The sequence below is a fragment of the Schistocerca cancellata genome, chromosome 6 (genome assembly GCF_023864275.1).
Source record: "Schistocerca cancellata isolate TAMUIC-IGC-003103 chromosome 6, iqSchCanc2.1, whole genome shotgun sequence".
NCBI classification, from domain to species: Eukaryota; Metazoa; Arthropoda; class Insecta; order Orthoptera; family Acrididae; genus Schistocerca; species Schistocerca cancellata.
Window position 1 is genome coordinate 433,807,250 of NC_064631.1, and position 20,175 is coordinate 433,827,424.

Below are 20,175 nucleotides of genomic sequence, written 5' to 3' on the forward strand. Positions count from 1 at the left end.
CCAGATAGCAAGAAATTAGTGACCCCTCTACTAATGATCCACAATTTAGGGGTGAATGAACAGAGTAATAAATGGCTCAACAGACACAATTTAGAACACAAGGATTCAGGTGAGACAATCAGTAATTATTTTAAAAATGTTTACTATTTTATTAATGTAATAAAAATGGGAATAGAGATTTCGACAACAGAAACAGAAATTGGCATGGACACAATGACATGAGGAGTCAAGGAAATAGTAGTCCCTCTCCTGACTGTCCACAATTTAGGGATGAATGAACAGTGTAATAAATTGAACAGCAGTAACAATTTAGAACACAAAGATTCAAGTGACATAATCAGTAATTATTTTAAAATTGTGTACTATCCCATTAATGTAATGTCTGTTGAAAAAGAAAAATCAATTCAGTTGAAAGATAGAGGTAATAACAATTAACACTGGGATGGAATGTAACAGTATTATGAAAAGGACAGTCGCTACTCACCGTATATTGGAAATGCGGAGTTGCAGATAGGCACAACAAAAAGACTGTCGGAAAGTGAGCTTTTGGCCAACAAGGCCTTTGTCGAAAATACAAAAAACACACACACACACGAGCACAGTTCCTGGATGCTGGAGCCAGACTATGAGCAGTTGTTTCTACGTAATACCTTCAAAGGAGAAGTAACTGTGTGTGAGGATACAGTTGGTCATGGCAACTAGAAAAAAGGTTGTTGGTTTGGAATCCATCGGGCACTGGGAAAGGTAGTGTTCAATAGCAGTAGGGCCATGGGTGTTAGGGATGCTGTAAGTGGCATCAATAGCAATGAACAGGGCAGCATGTGGTAAAAAAAACAAGAACTGTGGAGATTGGTGGAGGAAATGGTTAGTAACTGTTTTATAGGAGTGTAGGTTGCGGGTAATAGGCTGAAGGTGTTGGTCTGTGAGAGCAGAGATTCTCTCAGTGGGGGCACAGGAACCAGCTACTATAGGGCTTTCTGGGTTGTTGGGTTATGGACTTTAGGAAACTTGCAGAAGGTAGGAATGCAGGGAGTGATAGGGGTGAGGAGAAAGATGGACTCCAGGGAGAGGTTCTGGGATGGGCCTAAGAATTTGAGAAGAGACTGGTGATCCTGCTGAATTCCTGGAATGGGGTCACTGTGGCAGTGTTTGTAGGTGTATGAATCTGACAGCTGGTAGAGTCCTTTTGACAAACCCAAATCCAAGATGGGCCAGGATTAGTCACTTCACTTGTCTCAAAAGAAGAAGAGAAACCAATGAGCAGTGCACAACACAAAGCATTTGGGGATGGCTACCGCGCAATTGCTTGTTCAAATTCGCTGAGCATTGTTAACGACATAGTTCAGGCACAACCTCTGGTGGTATTTGATGCAACTGCAGTTCAAAACATCCACCACCTAATTTTCCACGTTAAAACTCCCTGCATTATACTATCTTTTGGTCTTTAGCTAACAAATTAACATACACATTTCTTTCTTATAAAATGATGTGTCCCAAGGCTGAGTACTATGTTGCTTTAGATTGAACATTCAACCGTCCACATTGGCATAGCACCAAATCATTGAGCACATTGATACATCGTTGGGTTCACACACTATATTTTGCAAGCAGGTTCTTGTGCACATTATCTTTCCAAATTCGGCTTCACCTGATGATAATGCCGGTAACTGTTTACACATTTGATACTGTATGCAGAAAATAAACCTGTTTCAAATTACCTCTGATAACTAGCTCATCTGGATAAAATTTGCTATGAAATAGCATCTGTTACATTATTTTGCATTTTTAGGGAAAATTTGAATGTTTCACATTTATCGCAAAATGCGAATTTTTCCAGTCGCTACTCATGTCCCTGTAATAGACGTAGATGCAAGACCTGTCCCATACATCCTCCCACTACCAACTACTCCAGTCCAGTGGCAAACATCACCTATCCCATCAAAGGCAGGGGTACCTGTGAAACCAGTCATGTGATCTATAAGCTAAGCTGCAACCACTGAGCTGAGTTCTACCTGGACACAACAACCAACAAACACAGCCTGTGTCATCTGGATCCTTCCCATCAACACCAGCTTTCCTGAACTGCACAGGTGGAAAGTCACCCTGTAATATGTCCTATGTTCCTGTAACCCTCCTGGCCTCAACCTTTGTTAGTCATTGTCCTTACCCATCTAGTCCCTTCCTTGTTCCCATTCCATCACTACACAGCCCTCTATTCCACCAGTGCACCCAGTCTCTTTGCCTCTCTCCTTTTCTACTACCCTCTGTCTCTCTCCCGCCCTCCATCTAACCTCCCATCTGCACCTAGCTGCCCGACTCTCCATTTCGTCCCTGCACGCTCCCACAGCAGTGCTTTACCATCCCCCACCCTTTCCCTGCTATTCTTCCCCCACCGTGCTCCTGCCTCCTCCTTACCCCCACCCTGTGCTAGCCTCTTCCTTACCCCCACCCGGTTGTCCCTCCCATCATGCGCTGCTGCTCACAGTCTGGCACCAGCTACCAGAGACTGTGGTCTCGTGTGTGTGTGTGTGTGTGTGTGTGTGTGTGTGTGTGTGTGTGTGTGTGTTTCTGTTGGCTGAAAGCTCACTTTCCAACAGTCTTTTTAATGTGATCTGCGACCCAGCATCTCCACTATAAGGTGAGCAGCAACTATAGTTTTCATAATATTGTTAGAACCTGTAGATAAATATATACCAGGATTAGACAGAGATGATGCAGAATTTAAGAAACATGTAGATGGAAAAATCTTTGAAACAGCACTTTCAGACAGACAAAATGTAAGTTGAAATCTTTATGGTTTGAAATATAGTGAAACTTTAGCAACAGTGCAGGCAGAGCCATAGTAAAGCCATAGTAACCATTTTTTCATATATGGGATACCTGTAGCTAAATGACCTGCTATTGAGGAGGAGTTAGAAAAATGTGTGACGAAAGAAGTGTCAGTCCATACAATAATCCACTTACGGTTATGTCAAAGAACGATGGAGGAGTGAGGTTAGTTTTGGAAATTAGACATTTGAATAAATTTTGTAGAGAGAAACAAATCACCTGAGAAGACTGATGAACTATTACATAAATTCAAAAGCATGCAGCCTATGTCAAGTTTAGATTTAACATCAGGTTTTCATGAGGTTCCATAGGCATCAGGGTCCAGAAAGTATAATGATTTTCTTTATGGTGGAAGAGATTAACAATAGTGTGTGGTACCTTTTGGTTTGAACCAATCAGTGGCAGAATTCTTTGGAGCTTTACGTCATTTACTTGGGCAGGAACATATATCTTAATTAGCAGTTTAATTAGATGACATTTCAGTGACAGAACAAAATTGGGATGAACATATTATAGTTTTAGTGTCTGAAAAATTTACACAAGACGGAATGGTCTGAAATTAGAAAAATGTAAATTTGCGATATCTGAATAGAAAACTTTTAGGACATGTTATTGCTGAAAAAGAAATTCTGGCAAAACAAAAGAAAATTAAAGCTATTTCAGAGTTCTCCGTCCCTCGTAACAGGAAACAACTGAAGTATTTTTATGGCTTATGTGGCATTTAAAGAAAATTCATAAATGTACAAAGTCTAAGCACACCTTTTCTAAGCAATCTGCTTAAAAAGAGCACCCTTTGATAAAGTATAAAGAATGTCAAAGAGACCTGAGAAAATCAAGGAAGAATTAAATAACCAAACTTGTTACACAGACCTTATTTTAGCTTACCATTCTATTTACTCGCTGGCAGTAGTAAATTTGGACTGGATTCAGAATTATTTCACGAAAAGAAAGCATATGGGGAAATTAAACATTGTACAACTGCATCTGTGAGCAGAATTCTTTTAAAACATGAAAAATCTTATACAGTCACTGCAAACGAACTGTTAGGAATACACTGGACATCCACAAAATTTAGGACTTATTTGCTTGGACACAGGGTAAAAGTGAATTCAGGTCACAAAGTGAGTGTGTGTGTGTGTGTGTGTGTGTGTGTGTGTGTGTGTGTGTGTAAAAAAGATCTATATGCAACAGAATTAGCAGAAGTCAGAACCATGGTCACAAATGGAGGCTAGCAAAAAGCTGTTTAAGTAAAAAGAAGTATTGACGGTAGGCAATGAAAACCTCGTAACTCCATTTTGTTAAAGTTTACCGGAGAAGTAAAATGTTTTCTTATGAAAAATAATAGAAAGTGATGAAGTTGTTATATGTGTAACTATATAGTAGAAGCTTAGTTATTGACAGATTAGAGAAATCCATGAACTTCCAAATCTCTCTTTGATACTAGTTACTGGTTAATGGAATTATGAAGATTTCACACACAGCTGGAGTTACAAGGTATGAGCATTTGTATAAGCATTACAATGTATTTAGGGGGGCTGTATTTAGAACAGATGCTGATTCTGATGACTAGAAATTTATATTGGCCAGAGGAAAAAGCAGAAAGATTAATTAAATAAATACATGAAAGCTATGGTCATTGTGTTACTAAAAATGTATACAAAAATTAGATGAAAACCTCATTTTTATAATATGGCTAAAAGGGTAAGGGAAGAGATGTCAAGCTCTGGTAAGTGTCAGCGAGTTGAGGTAAGTAACAGGACATGTTAAGCTGAAATGCAAAATATTACCCAACAAAAACCTTTGAATTTAATTGCCATTGATTTTTAAGGACCCCTGCCAAAAAGTAAAGGTGAACACTGTTACATATTTGTAATGGTACACATTTTCTCTAAATTTATTAAACTGTATCCAGTTAGAAAAGCTACAAGCAAAAACATAATCTCAAATACTGAAAAAGCATATTTTAGACACGTTATGAAACCAAAGCTTATCCTATGACACAATGATTCACTGATTCAGCCTGACAATCAAAAATCAATTGAAGAAAGATCTGAAATTAAGCATGTTTTAATTCCTATTTACATTCCAGCATCAAATCCTGCAGGAAAGTAAACGCGGGAAATTGGTCCTTTCGTGCACAAAAATGTGATGCAATCGTAAAAGAAACAACGAGAAACCAATGAAAAAGATTTAAAAAATGATAAAAAAAGAAGACACAATGGTAAGTTCAAAAAAAAATTAAACCAGAGATTATGTGCTCGTCAAACCACACAAGAAGCACACAAGAAGCCTTAACTACTAACTGCTAAGTTGAAAAAGTTTTGCAATGCATACATCAGTACATTTGAAATTCTAGAAAGTCCAAATCTGAATACATATCATTAGATTTATCCAAAATCTAGAAAACTTCTTGAGCTTAGAAATATACTTCTTTTAACCCGTATAAGCAGATGGATAGACATTATTTATAAAAAAAGTTGAAAAAGAGTTGAATATGTCTTAAGTAGTTAAATATTAAAATATAATAGAGGGAAAGATTCCACGTAGGAAAAATATATCTAAAAACAAAGATGATGAGACTTACCAAACAAAAGCGCTGGCAGGTCGATAGACACACAAACAAACACAAACATACACACCAAATTCTAGCTTTCGCAACCAATGGCTGCTTCGTCAGGAACGAGGGAAGGACAGGGAAAGACGAAAGGATGTGGGTTTTAAGGGAGAGGGTAAGGAGTCATTCCAATCCCGGGAGCGGAAAGACTTACCTTAGGGGGAAAAAATGACGGGTATACACTCGCACACACACACATATCCATCCACACATATACAGACACAAGCAGACATAGTAAAAGACATATGTCTGATTGTCTGCTTGTGTCTGTATATGTGTGGATGGATATGTGTGTGTGCGCGCGAGTGTATACCCGTCCTTTTTCCCCCTAATGTAAGTCTTTCCGCTCCCGGCATAGGAATGACTCCTTACCCTCTCCCTTAAAACCCACATCCTTTCATCTTTCCATGTACTTCCCTCTTTCCTGACGAAGCAGCCGTTGGTTGCGAAAGCTAGAATTTTGTGTGTATGTTTGTGTGTCTATCGACCTGCCAGCGCTTTTGTTTGGTAAGTCTCATCATCTTTGTTTTTAGATATAAATATTAAAATATAAATTATATCTAAAAAGAAAGATGATGAGACTTACCAAACAAAAGCGCTGGCAGGTCAATAGACCTTTGTGTGTCTATCGACCTGCCAGTGCTTTTGTTTGGTAAGTCTCATCATCTTTCTTTTTAGATATATTTTTCCCACGTGGAATGTTTCCCTCTATTATATTCATATCATTAAAATATAAATTTATACACTGTCAGACATATTTAGAAATAACCTCATGTGAACTTTATTTGAAAATATACATGGAAAACTCAGGGAGGTAGTCACTTTGTATCTTGTGTGCAAAGTGTGCACAGGACCTCGAGCCATTGTAGCAGTTTCCATCTTTGTTCTCAGTGCCACATATTCTTCTTTTACCTACAAATCTATCAATATTACCTCTTTCTATTCATAATACACCTCTAGTATTTAAAAAATGTATTACCAATAAAAAGGATTTGAATGCTGCCCACCATATAGAGCAGACGTTAAGTAAGAAGATATGCACAATGAAAAGACTGCTATATATTTCAGCTTTCAGCTAAACAGCGTTCTTCCAAAAGTAGAAAACACACACACATTCACACAAGTACAATTCACATGACCACTGTCACTGGCCGCTATGCGTCTCTGCAGCTCAGTGAGTAACACTCTATCCTTTTCATAATATTGTTGTTAATCAAACCTCGACTTTCCATTGTTAGGTATTACCAACTAATGAATTTTTCTTGTGTGAATATTTTGTTGTTCATTAACCTTATCAATAACAGCAATATGTTGTCTTTTGAACCAACCTTCAGTATAGACACGTAATCATTAACTGGTCACTTACTATTTGTATTTTTATGTCGAGTCCTGATATTCATATTTTTTTCTGTATGTGCACACAGATTCACATGTTTAATTGCGCATCTTCCCAGCACCCAGAGTATAGTTTTGGACAATTTCTCAGAGACAGGATGCCTTACACTGTTAAAGGGTCACGACTACAATTGTCCATTCTGCCAATCTGTGTTGTTGTTGGATGCTACTCAGCTATATTTTTAGTCCGCCTCTTTTATACTCTTGCCTTATCGCTGAGGCTATCCTTTACTTCTTCTTCTGTTGAAGAGGGGTAATTTCAGCACAATTCCTCCAAGACTATTGGATTTTCTGTCTTTCTTTCCATACATGAATTTTGAGAAATTGCACTTCGCGCATGTTTCAGTCTTCTTAGTATTTGAGTGTTTTGCTTTTTGGTGTAAATTTTCATCTTTCTGTGTGTGATTAATATTATAATTTTTGGGTCACTCACATTTGATGAACTAATCTTTGTTAGCAAAAACAGAAATGGATGAAGAATGTAAAATAATGTGTTAGGTGCCAAAGTGAGAAGTACTTAAATTTCCCCTGGCAATCTACAACTGTTATATACTATGACAATTTAATTCAATTTCGATTATATGTTATCAAACTACCCACAATAACAAAAAGGCCTTTACACATGTCTGCTTGTGTCTGTTATGTGCGGATGGATGTGTGTGTGTGTGTGTGTGTGTGTGTGTGTGTGTGTGTATACCTGTCCCTTTTTGCCCCCAAGGTAAGTCTTTCCACTCCCAGGATTGGAATAACTCCTTACCTTCTCCCTTAAAACCCACATCCTTTCGTCTTTCCCTCTCCTTCCCTCTTTCCTGATGAAGCAACTGTGGGTTGAGAAAGCTTGAAATTTGTGTGCGTGTGTTTGTGTTTGTTATTGTTTCTATCAATGTGCCAACGCTTTCGTTTGGTAAGTTACAGAATCTTTGTTTTTAGATATATTTTTCCCACGTGGAATGTTTCCCTCTATTATATTGAAAATATTAATATATTAATTTGAACGTTTTTGAGAAATTATTGTAGTTTGTTTATGAGGAATTTTATAACAGTTAGTATAAGAGAGATGAGACTTAAAAAGACATCAAATTGTACTGTAAAATAAGAACTTTGAGGACTTCTTTAGGATGCTGGAGTTCCATCGTTAGAGAAGAGTAGTGAGACACTGGCTTCACTGGCTCTGAGCACTATGAGACTTAACATCTATGGTCATCAGTCCCCTAGAACTTAGAACTACTTAAACCCAACTAACCTAAGTACATCACACAACACCCAGTCATCACAGTAGTGAGACAGACGCCGAGCAAAGAACGCTTGGCAATGTAAAGTAAAGTTATATCTGTGTTTAAGTAAAATGATTTTTGACTGAATATTGTGAAACAGAGGAGACAGAATAGAATAGCAATTTAGAATGAAATGAGATGTAGAAGAAGAATGAAGGTAATATTTTTTATTTAGTTGCAATGCAGTCTCCTCCATCAGTTTTTGGCAGGGTCAAAGGAGGTTGGGTTATGTTAGGTTAGAATCTATTCTATGCAGGATGTAGGTTAGATTTTAACCTCTTAGGGTGGGGTGGGTACCATGACGTCTCTGTGCATGGATAGGAGTCTGCATAGCGGCTTCTGCTATTCAAGAGTTGCTGACTGCATGTGAATGAGTTTTCCTGTCTCGTAAATAACATGGTGAGTACTATACACTCTGTCCTCAGTTATTGGAATAAATCTTTACAGCTAGGAAGATAACGTGAGAAATGTTCTGTTACATACTTGAGATAATTTGTGGTGACATTGAAAAGCAAGTTATAAATACTCTGTTTCTCTGTATTTGTTTAAAGTCATGCAGATGTACATCAACTAACCTTCAATGATTATAATTTAGCACACAAGTGAAAGACAAGTATAAAGTGTAGCATAAGACACTCTGATAACCTACAGAACATAAAGGTTCGAATACATAGCACACACCACATTTTCATACACTTCATATTAACGGAATCACTACCCTACTGGCATAAAATGCCAGTAAGGAGTAATAATAATTTGTAAACAACTAATGACAGCCTACAACAATAAAAATACACTACAGTAGCTATAAGCATATAAGATACACCACCCTTTTCACTTGAACAAATTATTTTTTAATGTTACAATATATGACTAAAATTTCCAATAAAGACTATGCCTGTTTGAGGTTTTGAATAAACCTGTGATTTCAGTCCATAGATTCTGAACTATATCCCAATTATGTTATTTTCATCTTCAGGATGCCACAAACTCACACTTTCTAGGAGTGCACTTATCAGTTTCTCATGCTCCATATTTGAGGTGTGACAAACTAAGTCGATTAGACCGAAGAAAACGAACTGATCTGAATTTCAACCATTGTCATCCAAAGCCTGTACATTCAGGAGATAAGACTGACTGTAGTGTGACTGCGCACACAGTGGTGTACTGATTTGAAATGATCGGCCATCTCTGGCCGATGTTGGTCATTAGCGGAACCCCTGATATCTGAGCCACTGTGACTGCAGCCTAAAATGTAAACCACAACAGCGAGAAAATTTTCAGAATTCTGTTTTCATCTTTCGGAAGATGTGTCGCACATGAGTATTTCAGGCCAGCTACCGCATGTCACCGCTGCATGACGCAAGTGTATGTTTATATGGTGCACTGCGTCATCCATTGTATAGAGCTGTTAAGTGTTTTGCTTTCTCTTGCTGTATTAAGTTTTCCAGTGGGGAAAAAAAATTGCACTGAACGAGGCAGCAGACTGTCAAATTGTTACCACTGCACTAGGCTGACAGTTGCTCGTGGTATACATGAAGCAATTAGTACAAGAACAGCAATAAAACAAGATTCTCAGCAGAAAACTGCTGCTATATTTTTAGAATACTGAGAAAGACTGTGTAGAAACCAAAATAAGATCGTCTGTCACAGCTTGCTTCAAAATGTGAAATAAATATTCAAGGCTCTGGGATGAATCTCCCATTGACAAAAAACTAAAACTAACAGCATATCTTGTTGTAATTGCTTTCCTGAAATTTCTATCTTTTTTTAAGAAACAGTGATACCATATATGCCGGAAATTCAGAATCATTAGATAATATTCAAGCGAAAGTCTTCGATACTCATTTCCCTACATAGCAAGGTTTTCCCAAGAGTTGTTCTGTGGTCTTTTTTTCCCTCACCAAAGATGGCAACTGTATGCAAACCAACAAATCAATTTCTTACAACAACTAATCTGATTTTATTAACCATTACCAACTACTCCACAAAGTCTCAACCAAATTAATATCATAGTTTTTAAATCAGTTATGAAATTCTTTGATAAATGCAACCTTACATTGTAAAACTACAAAACACTGAGAGATGATTATGGCCTTCAGGTCACAAGTCGTGATAAATATGTAAAAAAAGAATGGATGACGATGACATCCTCATTTCTTGATATGACATGTCAGACAATACAAAAACAATGCAACAAATAGATGTGAATACACTAAGAAATGTTTACTGCCACTGTGGACAGAAACAGGGACAAGAAACAAAGTCGGAAACAGATGCGATACACTGTAGGAAATAATGTTCCCAGCAGAAATAGGAGGACGAGGAAATTAGTGTTTAACGTACCGTCGACAACGAGGTCATTAGAGACGGAGCACAAGCTCGGATTAGGGAAGGATGGGGCAGGAAATTGGCCATGCCCTTTCAAAGGAACCATCCCGGCATTTGCCTGAAGTGATGTAGGGAAATCACGGAAAAACTAAAACAGGATGGCCGGACATGGGATTGAACCATCGTCCTCCCGAATGCGAGTCCAGTGTGCTAACCACTGCGCCACCTCGCTCGGTCCAGCAGAAATAAGTTTACAGTGGCAGTGAGGATGCAGCTTCACACTACTTTCTGTAGTTGTGACATCATTAGTGAACTTTTTACTTTTGCAAACGCTTGTGAACGACTCCTGTGTGAACTGTGTTCATGTTGATTATTCATTTCCTTTGAAGTGTATGACTTTGTGCACAGTATGCTGTTTCAAAGCAACAGTGCATTGAAAGTGTATCACAAATACATCACACTTATCATTAAATGTCAATTAATAAAGCATCAATGATAATGCTTCAAGAGATTTTATGATAACTAATGCACAATACTAAATTAAGATGAGAAGACTGTAGCATAATGGATAACGTCATGGTTACCTGGCTTAGAGGTTATACGTTTGCAACTCGCTGCAATATTTAACTTCACGTTATCACATTCGTTATGATCATAATACAATATGTTCTGCAGTATTTGATGTTGTTAAATATATCTGTCTGGTTAGAAAATGAAGGATGAAATAAATATTTGCATGTTTATTTGTAAAAGTGTACTGATTCCCGAGTGTGCAGTTAGAAAGAAAGGTAAGAGGACAACTCAAATTTCTGGAAGTTAAATGAGCAGCAATAAAATTCATATTGTTCCTTGTCACAAATAATTCGCTGTTTATTTCTGAATATGTGGTGACTGTCGAGTGTGTGGTTAGGCATGAACATAAGAGGACAGCATAAATAGCTGCAAATGAAACGATGAGCAATAACATTCATATTCTTCCTTGTCACAAGCATTTTGCACGTTGCACCACATATTCCCCTAAAGAGTTCTTGCTACAACTGACATTCTCCTGTCACTAACACATTCATAAAAATCAACTTGACAATATAGCGATCGACAAAGCGATAGCCTCATTTCTGGTCTCCTTCATAGCACCAACATGTTATGATTGTCAGTTCCTGTAAAAAGTAGTGTGAAACATACCTGACCCATCAGCATTGCATGATGAAGCTAAATGTTGCAAGTTGTGTTGGCCATGCTGGTAGTGGATTTCATCAACATTTCCTCTCTCATGTCTCCCCTCTCCGCAATGGCCTAAAATATTCCCTTAACTTTGCCATCACCCACGGTGTGAACAGTCTGTCTTTTGTGCCACTTACAACTTGTTTAGTCACATCAAATGTCAATAGGAAGAAAACAGGATGAAGTTTAAGTGAGACATCAAGTAAGAACGTAAAATTGAGTAAATCTTCCTAGGAAGAAACATAAAAACAGAGAATTTTTAGCATTAATGTTATGAACTTTTCACAGGAGCTATATATTTATGGTGTAGAATCGTGAAAAAAAAACATAAAATCGGAAAATGTAAAATCGAAGTTCCAATGTAAAATACAGTCTTGGGTTCGCTTTCTCCACATTATCTGTGCAATCATTGCAATTTAAGTTATTTGTAACTATAATCCCTAAGTGTATAGTTGAACTGGTAGACTTTAGACCTGTGTGACTTATCTTGTAACCGAAATTTAGTGGATTACTTTTAGTACTCATATGGATGACTTCATATTTTTCATTATTTAGAGTCAATAATTGCCACTTTTCACACCGTACGGATATCTTGTCTACATCAATAGGTTTTGATCTTCTTAAGATTGTCTTCTACAGCACTTACGTACATTAGGAACAGCAAATGGCATATAATACTTCCTTGGGGGTGTCAGATATCACTTCTGTTTTACACAAAGATTTTCCATCAATTACAGTAAACTGTGATCTTTGTGAGAGGATATCTTCAATAAAACCTCACAACTAAGATGATACTACACAGGCAAGCAATTTGATTCGAAGTCATTTGTGAAGAAAACCCTTCCAGAAACAATTAGAAACCCCAATCAATAGCACTCATTACTTCATGTGAATAAAGAGATCAGAGTGTCACACAAGAACAATATTTTCTAAATCCATGCTGACTATTTGACAATAGATCATTTTCTTTGAGGTAATTCATAATGTTCGAACATAATACTACCGTAAATCATCACCAGTGATGCTGTAATCCAGCAAATTACTCTTCTTTCCTCTCTTGAGTACTGGTGTGGCCTGTGCAACTTCCCAGTATTTAGCTACCTATCTTTCATCAAGTGAGCAATTACTTCTAAGTATAGTACTACGGTATCAGCAACTCTGAAAGGAAGTAAATTCGTATACAATCTGGATCGGAGGACTTGCCTTTGTTATGTAACTTAAACTACTTCTCTACACAGAGATTATCTACTTCTAAGTTATTCATGTAGACAACTAGTCTTGATTCGAATTCTGGAACATTTACTTAGTTTTCTCTGGTGAAGGAACTTCGGAAAACCACATTTAGTAACTGCGCTTTGGTGATACCGTCATCTGTAACATCGCATTGTGAAGGTTTGATTGTATGTGTCTTATCGATGATGTACTTTACAGACAACCAGAATTTCTTTGGATTTTCTGCCAGATTTCCAGACAGAGTTTTGCTGTAGAAACTATTAAAAGCATCTTGTATTGAAGCCCAAACTAAAATTTGAGCTTCAGTAAAACATGAGATTTTGCATTCTCTTAAATTTGCCGTGCTTTTTTCATTGCTTCTGTAATAGTGTTCTGACTTAAATTTGTTGCTAAGGATCAATTACGTTTTTGCAACCAATTACACTTCAAGTGTACTACTGAAATAATTGTTCAAAATAATTTTCAGAGGAAGCATTCAGTATAATATCAGATGACATTTAATGCTTACCACTGACTTCAAACACGTATTTTTGTCCAAATATCAACAGTAGATTGAGTCACCACCAACAGTAATTGTATGAGTGGAGTACCTTTGCGAAATGACACTCAAGTTTTCTTTACACTGTTCAGCAAATATATAATGTGAGTTGGTGGTTGGCAAAGGAACCAATTATTAACTTATTCTGGTAGTCAAGTGTAACGTCTCCCATACTAACTAATGTAAACTATCATTTCAATTTCAGTACCAGATAAATTACTTCTGACAGCAATAATCACCCCACCACCTGTATTTACTCTATCGTTTCTGAACACCTATGTGTCCTTTGTAAAAATTTCAGCTACACTTATCATCAGCTTTAGCACCTTTCAGTACCCATACCAAAGTTTCGCAATTGGTCCGTTTACAAATAGTGAGCTCTCCCTTTACCTCACAAGCAAGACTAGCAATGTTTACCAATTCAGACAGCCAACCGAAACTATGGAGAATCTCCTCCAATGGAAAGCAACACACATCGTTAGTACTGACATAAGCAACCACCTGCTGTTGTTGGTTACACCCTGTGCTCTTCATGCCATCCGGAAGCACACATTCTGCATCTGAAATGACTCCCGCCAGTACGTATGTAGAGGTCACACTGGACTTCTCCCCCTTCTTGTCAGCCCTACCCCCCAAGAGGACCCATTATGCACCTAACATTGGAGCTCCTAACTACCATTAATCCACCCTCTGTGACTGCCACAATCTTGCAGGCCAAGAGGCTTCCTCTGACACAGGGCAAGTGACTGCATCTAACTCAAATTTTTTTAACCTTTTTTAATTCTTTTTTTTTATTTTTCTCTGCATGTCATACCTTGAAACAACCTCCCACTCAACCAACGTGGAGGGGTCACTCTCAAAGTGGGCAGCCAACCAGGACAGCCACAGTAGTGGATCAGTCAGCCAATCAGGGACATATGTGGGACTTGCTGGACACTCCCCGGATCCCCATTTCCACCCCTCCACTATGCCTGGTAATTACACTGACACACAAGAAATTTAAGCACTGAAACTAAAAAGTGCACAGGTAAATCCAAATAAGTCTTTTCTTACTAGTTGTTCATTTCAACTCGAAAATGAAACACTGTGCATTGGCCAGCTGTGCACGGATACAAGCTACTGCCTAACTTATAGGTAAGAAAGCCATTTGTTACGCTAGAGAATCACTTTGATATGTATACAGTCTTTGTTCTTGTTAGTGTGTTGTGTGAGGTTCTTGTTGTATGTGGTTGGCGGGAAAGTACAAAGTGAAATTTGATTTTGTATTACATATATGTAGAGTTGCATCTGAAATTATTTTATTTGAAGGATAATCATTTGAAAGTGTAGAATAAATGTGATAATTGTGAACATGAACACCTATGAATTTTACTACTGCTACTTAGAAATTCTACAGTTAATGAACCCAATATCTTTCTGGAGTCATTAGAAATCATAGGTACCTCAAGACTATTGTGTGTGTAATTAGAAAGAAAAACAACAAAAGTTAATTATTTTCAATTCTCATATTGGTAATTATACAATATTTCTAATGTGTCACCTCTGTTCTGCAATTATTTAAGGAATTGAAGAGTATTTCCACTGAACCAATTCATAGTAAAAATGAGATCTGGAAAGAGATTTTGAATTTTTAATGATTTTTTGTATTATGAGAGCACATTAGAACAAGAACACCTGCTCGGCACAAGTATACGGACCAGGAATGAACAAGTTTTGAAAGTTTGCTATGACTCTCTCTCATATACCTGACATAAGAGCAAACTTTTCATTCTTTATTTGCTCTGACCGTGTCGACCTCAAATCAAACGTGAGAAATCTCATGACTTCCCTGAACCGATTACGTGAAATCATAAACTTATATAACTCTATTCCCCATTTCTCTGGCCAAAAAAGGTACACAGTTTTACATCCACATTGCAGCAGCAGACAACACAATAAAGGCTGTCAATTAAGTGTCGCAATTGGCAGCACTTCATATATTCAAAGGGACCAAATTGTCACATCAGCAGTTTTTTCTGTTTATTATTTCTTCTCGGAAACTATCCAACTGACAATGTTGACTTCTTCCATTTCAAAATGAGCTATGCGAAGAAACATTAAAAATCCTGACTCCTTGTCCACGTTCTAACATAATTAGAAGGCGAGACGATAAAATTTTGTTATACAAGAACAGATAAATATGAAAGTCACGATGTCACTGTTGTGGTCTTCAGTCCAAAGACTTGTTTGATGCACCTCTCCATGCTACTCTATCCTGTACAAGCCTCTTCATCTGCAAGTAACTACTGCAACCTTCATCCTTCTGAACCTGCTTAGTGCACTCATCTCTTAGTCTCCCTCTATGATTTTTACCCTCCACACTTCCCTCCAGTACTGAATTGGTGATCCCTTGATGCTTCAGAATGTGTCCTACCAATCGATCCCTTCTCCTAGTCAAGTTGTGCCACAAATTCCCCTTCTCCCCAATTCTATTCAGTACTTCCTCATTAGTTACATGTTCTACCCATCTAATCTTCAGTGGCCTCAATTGCCAGAGATTGCAGTTTTGTGTGTGTGTGTGTGTGTGTGTGTGTGTGTGTGTGTGTGTGCGCGCACCTGTCATCTGTTTTTGACGAAGGCCTTACTGGCCAAAAGCGTGACTCAGCATCTCCAGTATTTAGTGAGTGGAAACTTTCCTTTTCATAATATTGTTACATTCCATCTTGGATTTTCCATTGTACCACATTTCAAAAGCTTCAATTCTCTTCTTGTCTAAACTGTTTATCATTCATGTTTCACATCCATACATGGCTACACACCATACAAATACTTTCAGGAAAGACTTCCTGACACTTAAATCTATACTCAATGTCAACAAATTTCGCTTCTTCAGAAACAATTTCCATGCCATCACCTGTCTGCATTTTATATCCTCTCTACTTTGATCATCGTCAGTTATTTTGCTCCTCAAATAGCAAAACACTTCTACTACTTTAAGTGTCTCATTTCCTAGTCTAATTCCCTCAGCATCACCTGATATAATTTGACTGCATTCCATTACCACCTTTTGCTTTTGTTGGTGTTCATCTTACATTTTCCTTCCAAGACAATGTCCATTCTGTTCAACTTTTCTTCTGCGTCCTTTGCTGTCTGTGACAGAATTACAATGTCTTCGGCAAATATCAAGGTTATCTCTCTTCTCCCTGGGTTTTAATTCTTACTCCAAATTTTTCTTTAGTTTTCTTTTCTGCCTGTTCAATGTACAGATTGAATAACATTGGGGATAGGCTACAACCCTGTCTCACTCCCATCTCAACCATTGCTCCCCTTTCGTGCTCCTCGATTCTTATCAGTGCCTTCCAGTTTCTGCGCAAATTGTACATAGCCTTCCACTCCCTGTATTTTACTCCTGCCACCTTCAGAATTTGAAAGAGAATATTCCAGTCAACATTGTCAAAAGCTTTCTCTAAGTCCAAAAATGCTGTAAATGTAGGTTAGCCTTTTCTTAATCTAGTTTATAAGATAAGGTGTAGGGTCAGTATTGCCTAGCGTGTTCCAACATTTCTACGGAATCCAAACTGATCTATGAAGCATAAAGACAAAAGCATAGATATAAAATTAAGATCATTCAGATGCACGAGAAAAGTACATGCTCTATAGCCAGTTGCCATCCTGGAAGTTCAAATACTGTTATTATGGGTGATTACATCAGCAAAAACCAAAATCCTTATCCAAATGTAATCAACTAAAGTGAATTAGCTACTTGGAACAAGTGTGGTAAAAGAGAATACAATTTTTGCTGGCATAGATTTCTCTTTTAAGTGATTAATACTTACTGTATATAGTTCCCATAAGAATAACAATCAAGGTGATCACAATAAGATATCTGTAGTTATATAGGCCATCACTGATGTATGTTCCCCATGAAGTCAAATGCGTCACTAAACAAGGAGATGGTAAATGAACTTTGTCAGCCTTTAGACGCATCTTGACAGGAACCTGTTAAAAAGAGGCAAACTAATTTTATTTCTCCAAGTAATTAAGTTTAAATATCATTTCATACTATCCATTTTGATCACACTTCATAAGATAAATGGTTAGTTAAAACTATAAATCCAGAAATGTTTCATAAAAACTAGAGAACAAAATGAAACAAACACCAGTCAGAAGGACGTGGGAGCTTGGTGTGTGGCAGTGTATGCAGTACATTAAAGCAACTCCTGTACAAAACAATGATGCCTGAATCAGACACACGGTTCAAATTCCAGCACCATTCTATCTGAATGCTGGTTGTGGTCAAAGAAAGATTTTCTGCTTATGGAAAGGAACTATTCTGCACTGAGTCGTGTAAATCTGATTTTTTAAAAATTATCAGATATTTATTCCTCTGCATAAAAACTGTATGTCATATGAAAAAAAGTTCAGACTTTTATAGTAAGTATTTACTTCAAAAGTCTAATTAAGTAAGAAACTTATTGACAGATCAAAAGTGCATGCCAGACCAAGATTCGAACTCGAGACCTTTGTCTTTCACAGGTAAGTGCTCTGCAAACAGAGCTACCCAAGCACAACTCACGACCCATCCTCGTAGCTTTACTTCTGCCAGTACTTTGTCTCCTACCTTCTTACCTCTAATTAATTTTTTTTTTATTTTTTTATTTTTTTCAGACATATTTGACAAGTGTAAATTTGAATAAAATTCTTTTGGGTGTTAGATCATGTCATTATGTTAAACTAAATAAGACAATAAGGAAAGCCAACATTTTAACTAACTTGCAGCAGTCCTCTTCGGAGTGGTGAAGGGAACTGTTGCAAGTAATGGGAGACATTTTGTAATTCTTATTTCATTTTATAGTACTTCATGGCCTATTGCTCGAAAATATTTTTACAAAATAAAATAAAATTATTTTCAAAATATGATACGGCCTTAGCAGAACTCTGAACAAAAATCCATCAGCATGAACTTCATTAACAAAATTGTGTATAATGTTCAATATCACGGCCTAACACTTTGTTTACTTTTCAAATTGGCGAACATACTTGACTATCACTATCAGCCCATGGTTTCATCTAATCTATGACTTCTCTAAAATTGAAATGATAATATGAGATGATCTTAGCGCAAGTAAATTCAAACCTTATGCTATATAAGTAGCACACATAGCACCCAGATATGGCTTGTTTCTTTGCAATGCAGTGGTGAAGTTACTGTAATACTAGTTGACACGATCTCACTCAACTCAGTAGGCTCCATGCATTCCATTGTCTGATCTAAAGCAACACACTAAGTTCCCTAGCCAAGAAAAGCTGTGAAAAACTATGACTGCATGGCATGTTTTGCTAGAATTCACCATACACACTTAAAAATTTGAAAGTTTGTTATACTCTTGCAATTAGGTTGGGATTAGATTGTCTACAACTTGAAATAAAAACTGCTTCCACATCCATACTCTAATGGCAACAACACATCTCTGGTGAACTGGTCAAAAACTACTATTTAGAGTTCAGCTGTAACTGCACATATGACATTCCACTGTTCAAGAATTACTACTTTACTTCCACTGTAATTTCACTTGTGACATTCACACTAAAAGCATCAGCAATACAAAGAAACACAGATAGCTACTTACTGTAAAGATGACAAATTAAGTTGCAGACAGGCACAATTAAAAGACACTTACACATCAACTTTCGACCGCAGCCTTCATCAGAAAAAGAAAGAGAAACACACGTCATTCATTCACACAAGGAAGCATGCCTCATGCACACGACTGCCAATGCTAGCAGCTCAAACCAGAATGCAACTGGTACATGGAATGGAAGCAGTATTCCAGAGGGGAGGAGATGGGGAAGAAGAAGGAGAAAGAATAGTAATGTAAGGTGGGGGTGGGGGAGCACTGTCTGGAGGAGTGTGTAGGGACTAGAGACTAGACTCCAACAGGTGCAGTGTCAGGAGATCGTGGGGCAGAGAGAAGGGGAAAACAGAGTGAAGAAGGAGAGGAGAGGTGAAAGATGGGCACATGCATAGGCAGATTGCAGCAAACAAAGAGGGCGGTACACGAGAATAGGGAGGAGGTGACGGGACACAGGGATGGCAACTGTTGGGTGGAGGATGTGGGGACAGTATGTTACTGTAGGTTGATGCCAGGATAATTACGAGTGTGAGAAATGTGATGTAAGGATAACATCCATCTGCGCATTTCAGACAAGCTGGTGGTGGAGGGAAGAATCCAGATGGCTCGAGTAGTGAAGCAGCCATTGAAATCAAGTGCATTATGTTCAGCTGCATGTTGTGTCACAGGTTTCTCTGCTTTGCTCTTGCCCACAGTTTGGCAGTGGCCATTCATCCTGGTGGACAACTGGTTGGTAGTCATACCAATATAAAAGGCTGTGCAACGATTGCAGCGGAACTTGTATATGACATGGCTGTTTTCACAGGTAGCCTGGCCCTGATGAGGTAGGACAAACCTGTGACAGGACTAGAGTAGGATGTGCTGGGTGGATGAATTGGACAGGTCTTGCACCTGGGTCTTCACATGGATATAATTTGGTGGCAAAGGGTTGGGACTGGGAGTGGCATAGGGTTGGACAAGGATGTTGTGGAGGCTTGGTGGCACCACTATCGGAATGCCTATCCTAATCACACTGTTGCTCCTTGTCCACCTCTCACCACATGTAAACGCCGCCTAGCTGATCCTTTCAAATAGTCACATCTCCCCATATGTCCTAGCAACACCACACCAAATACAGAGTCAAAATAT

The 20,175-nt window shown here is 37.9% G+C and overlaps 1 protein-coding gene across 1 annotated transcript in view; it reads right to left on the reverse strand.

Annotated features, from left to right (window-relative positions):
- The window catches only part of LOC126088118 (nuclear pore membrane glycoprotein 210), a 241,665-nt gene that overhangs the window by 18,321 nt on the left and 203,169 nt on the right, over positions 1–20,175 (reverse strand). Inside the window, exon 13 of the mRNA XM_049906217.1 lies at positions 17,251–17,413. Within this exon, the coding sequence (XP_049762174.1) occupies positions 17,251–17,413 (163 nt within the window). The remainder of the gene's footprint in view (positions 1–17,250; positions 17,414–20,175) is intronic.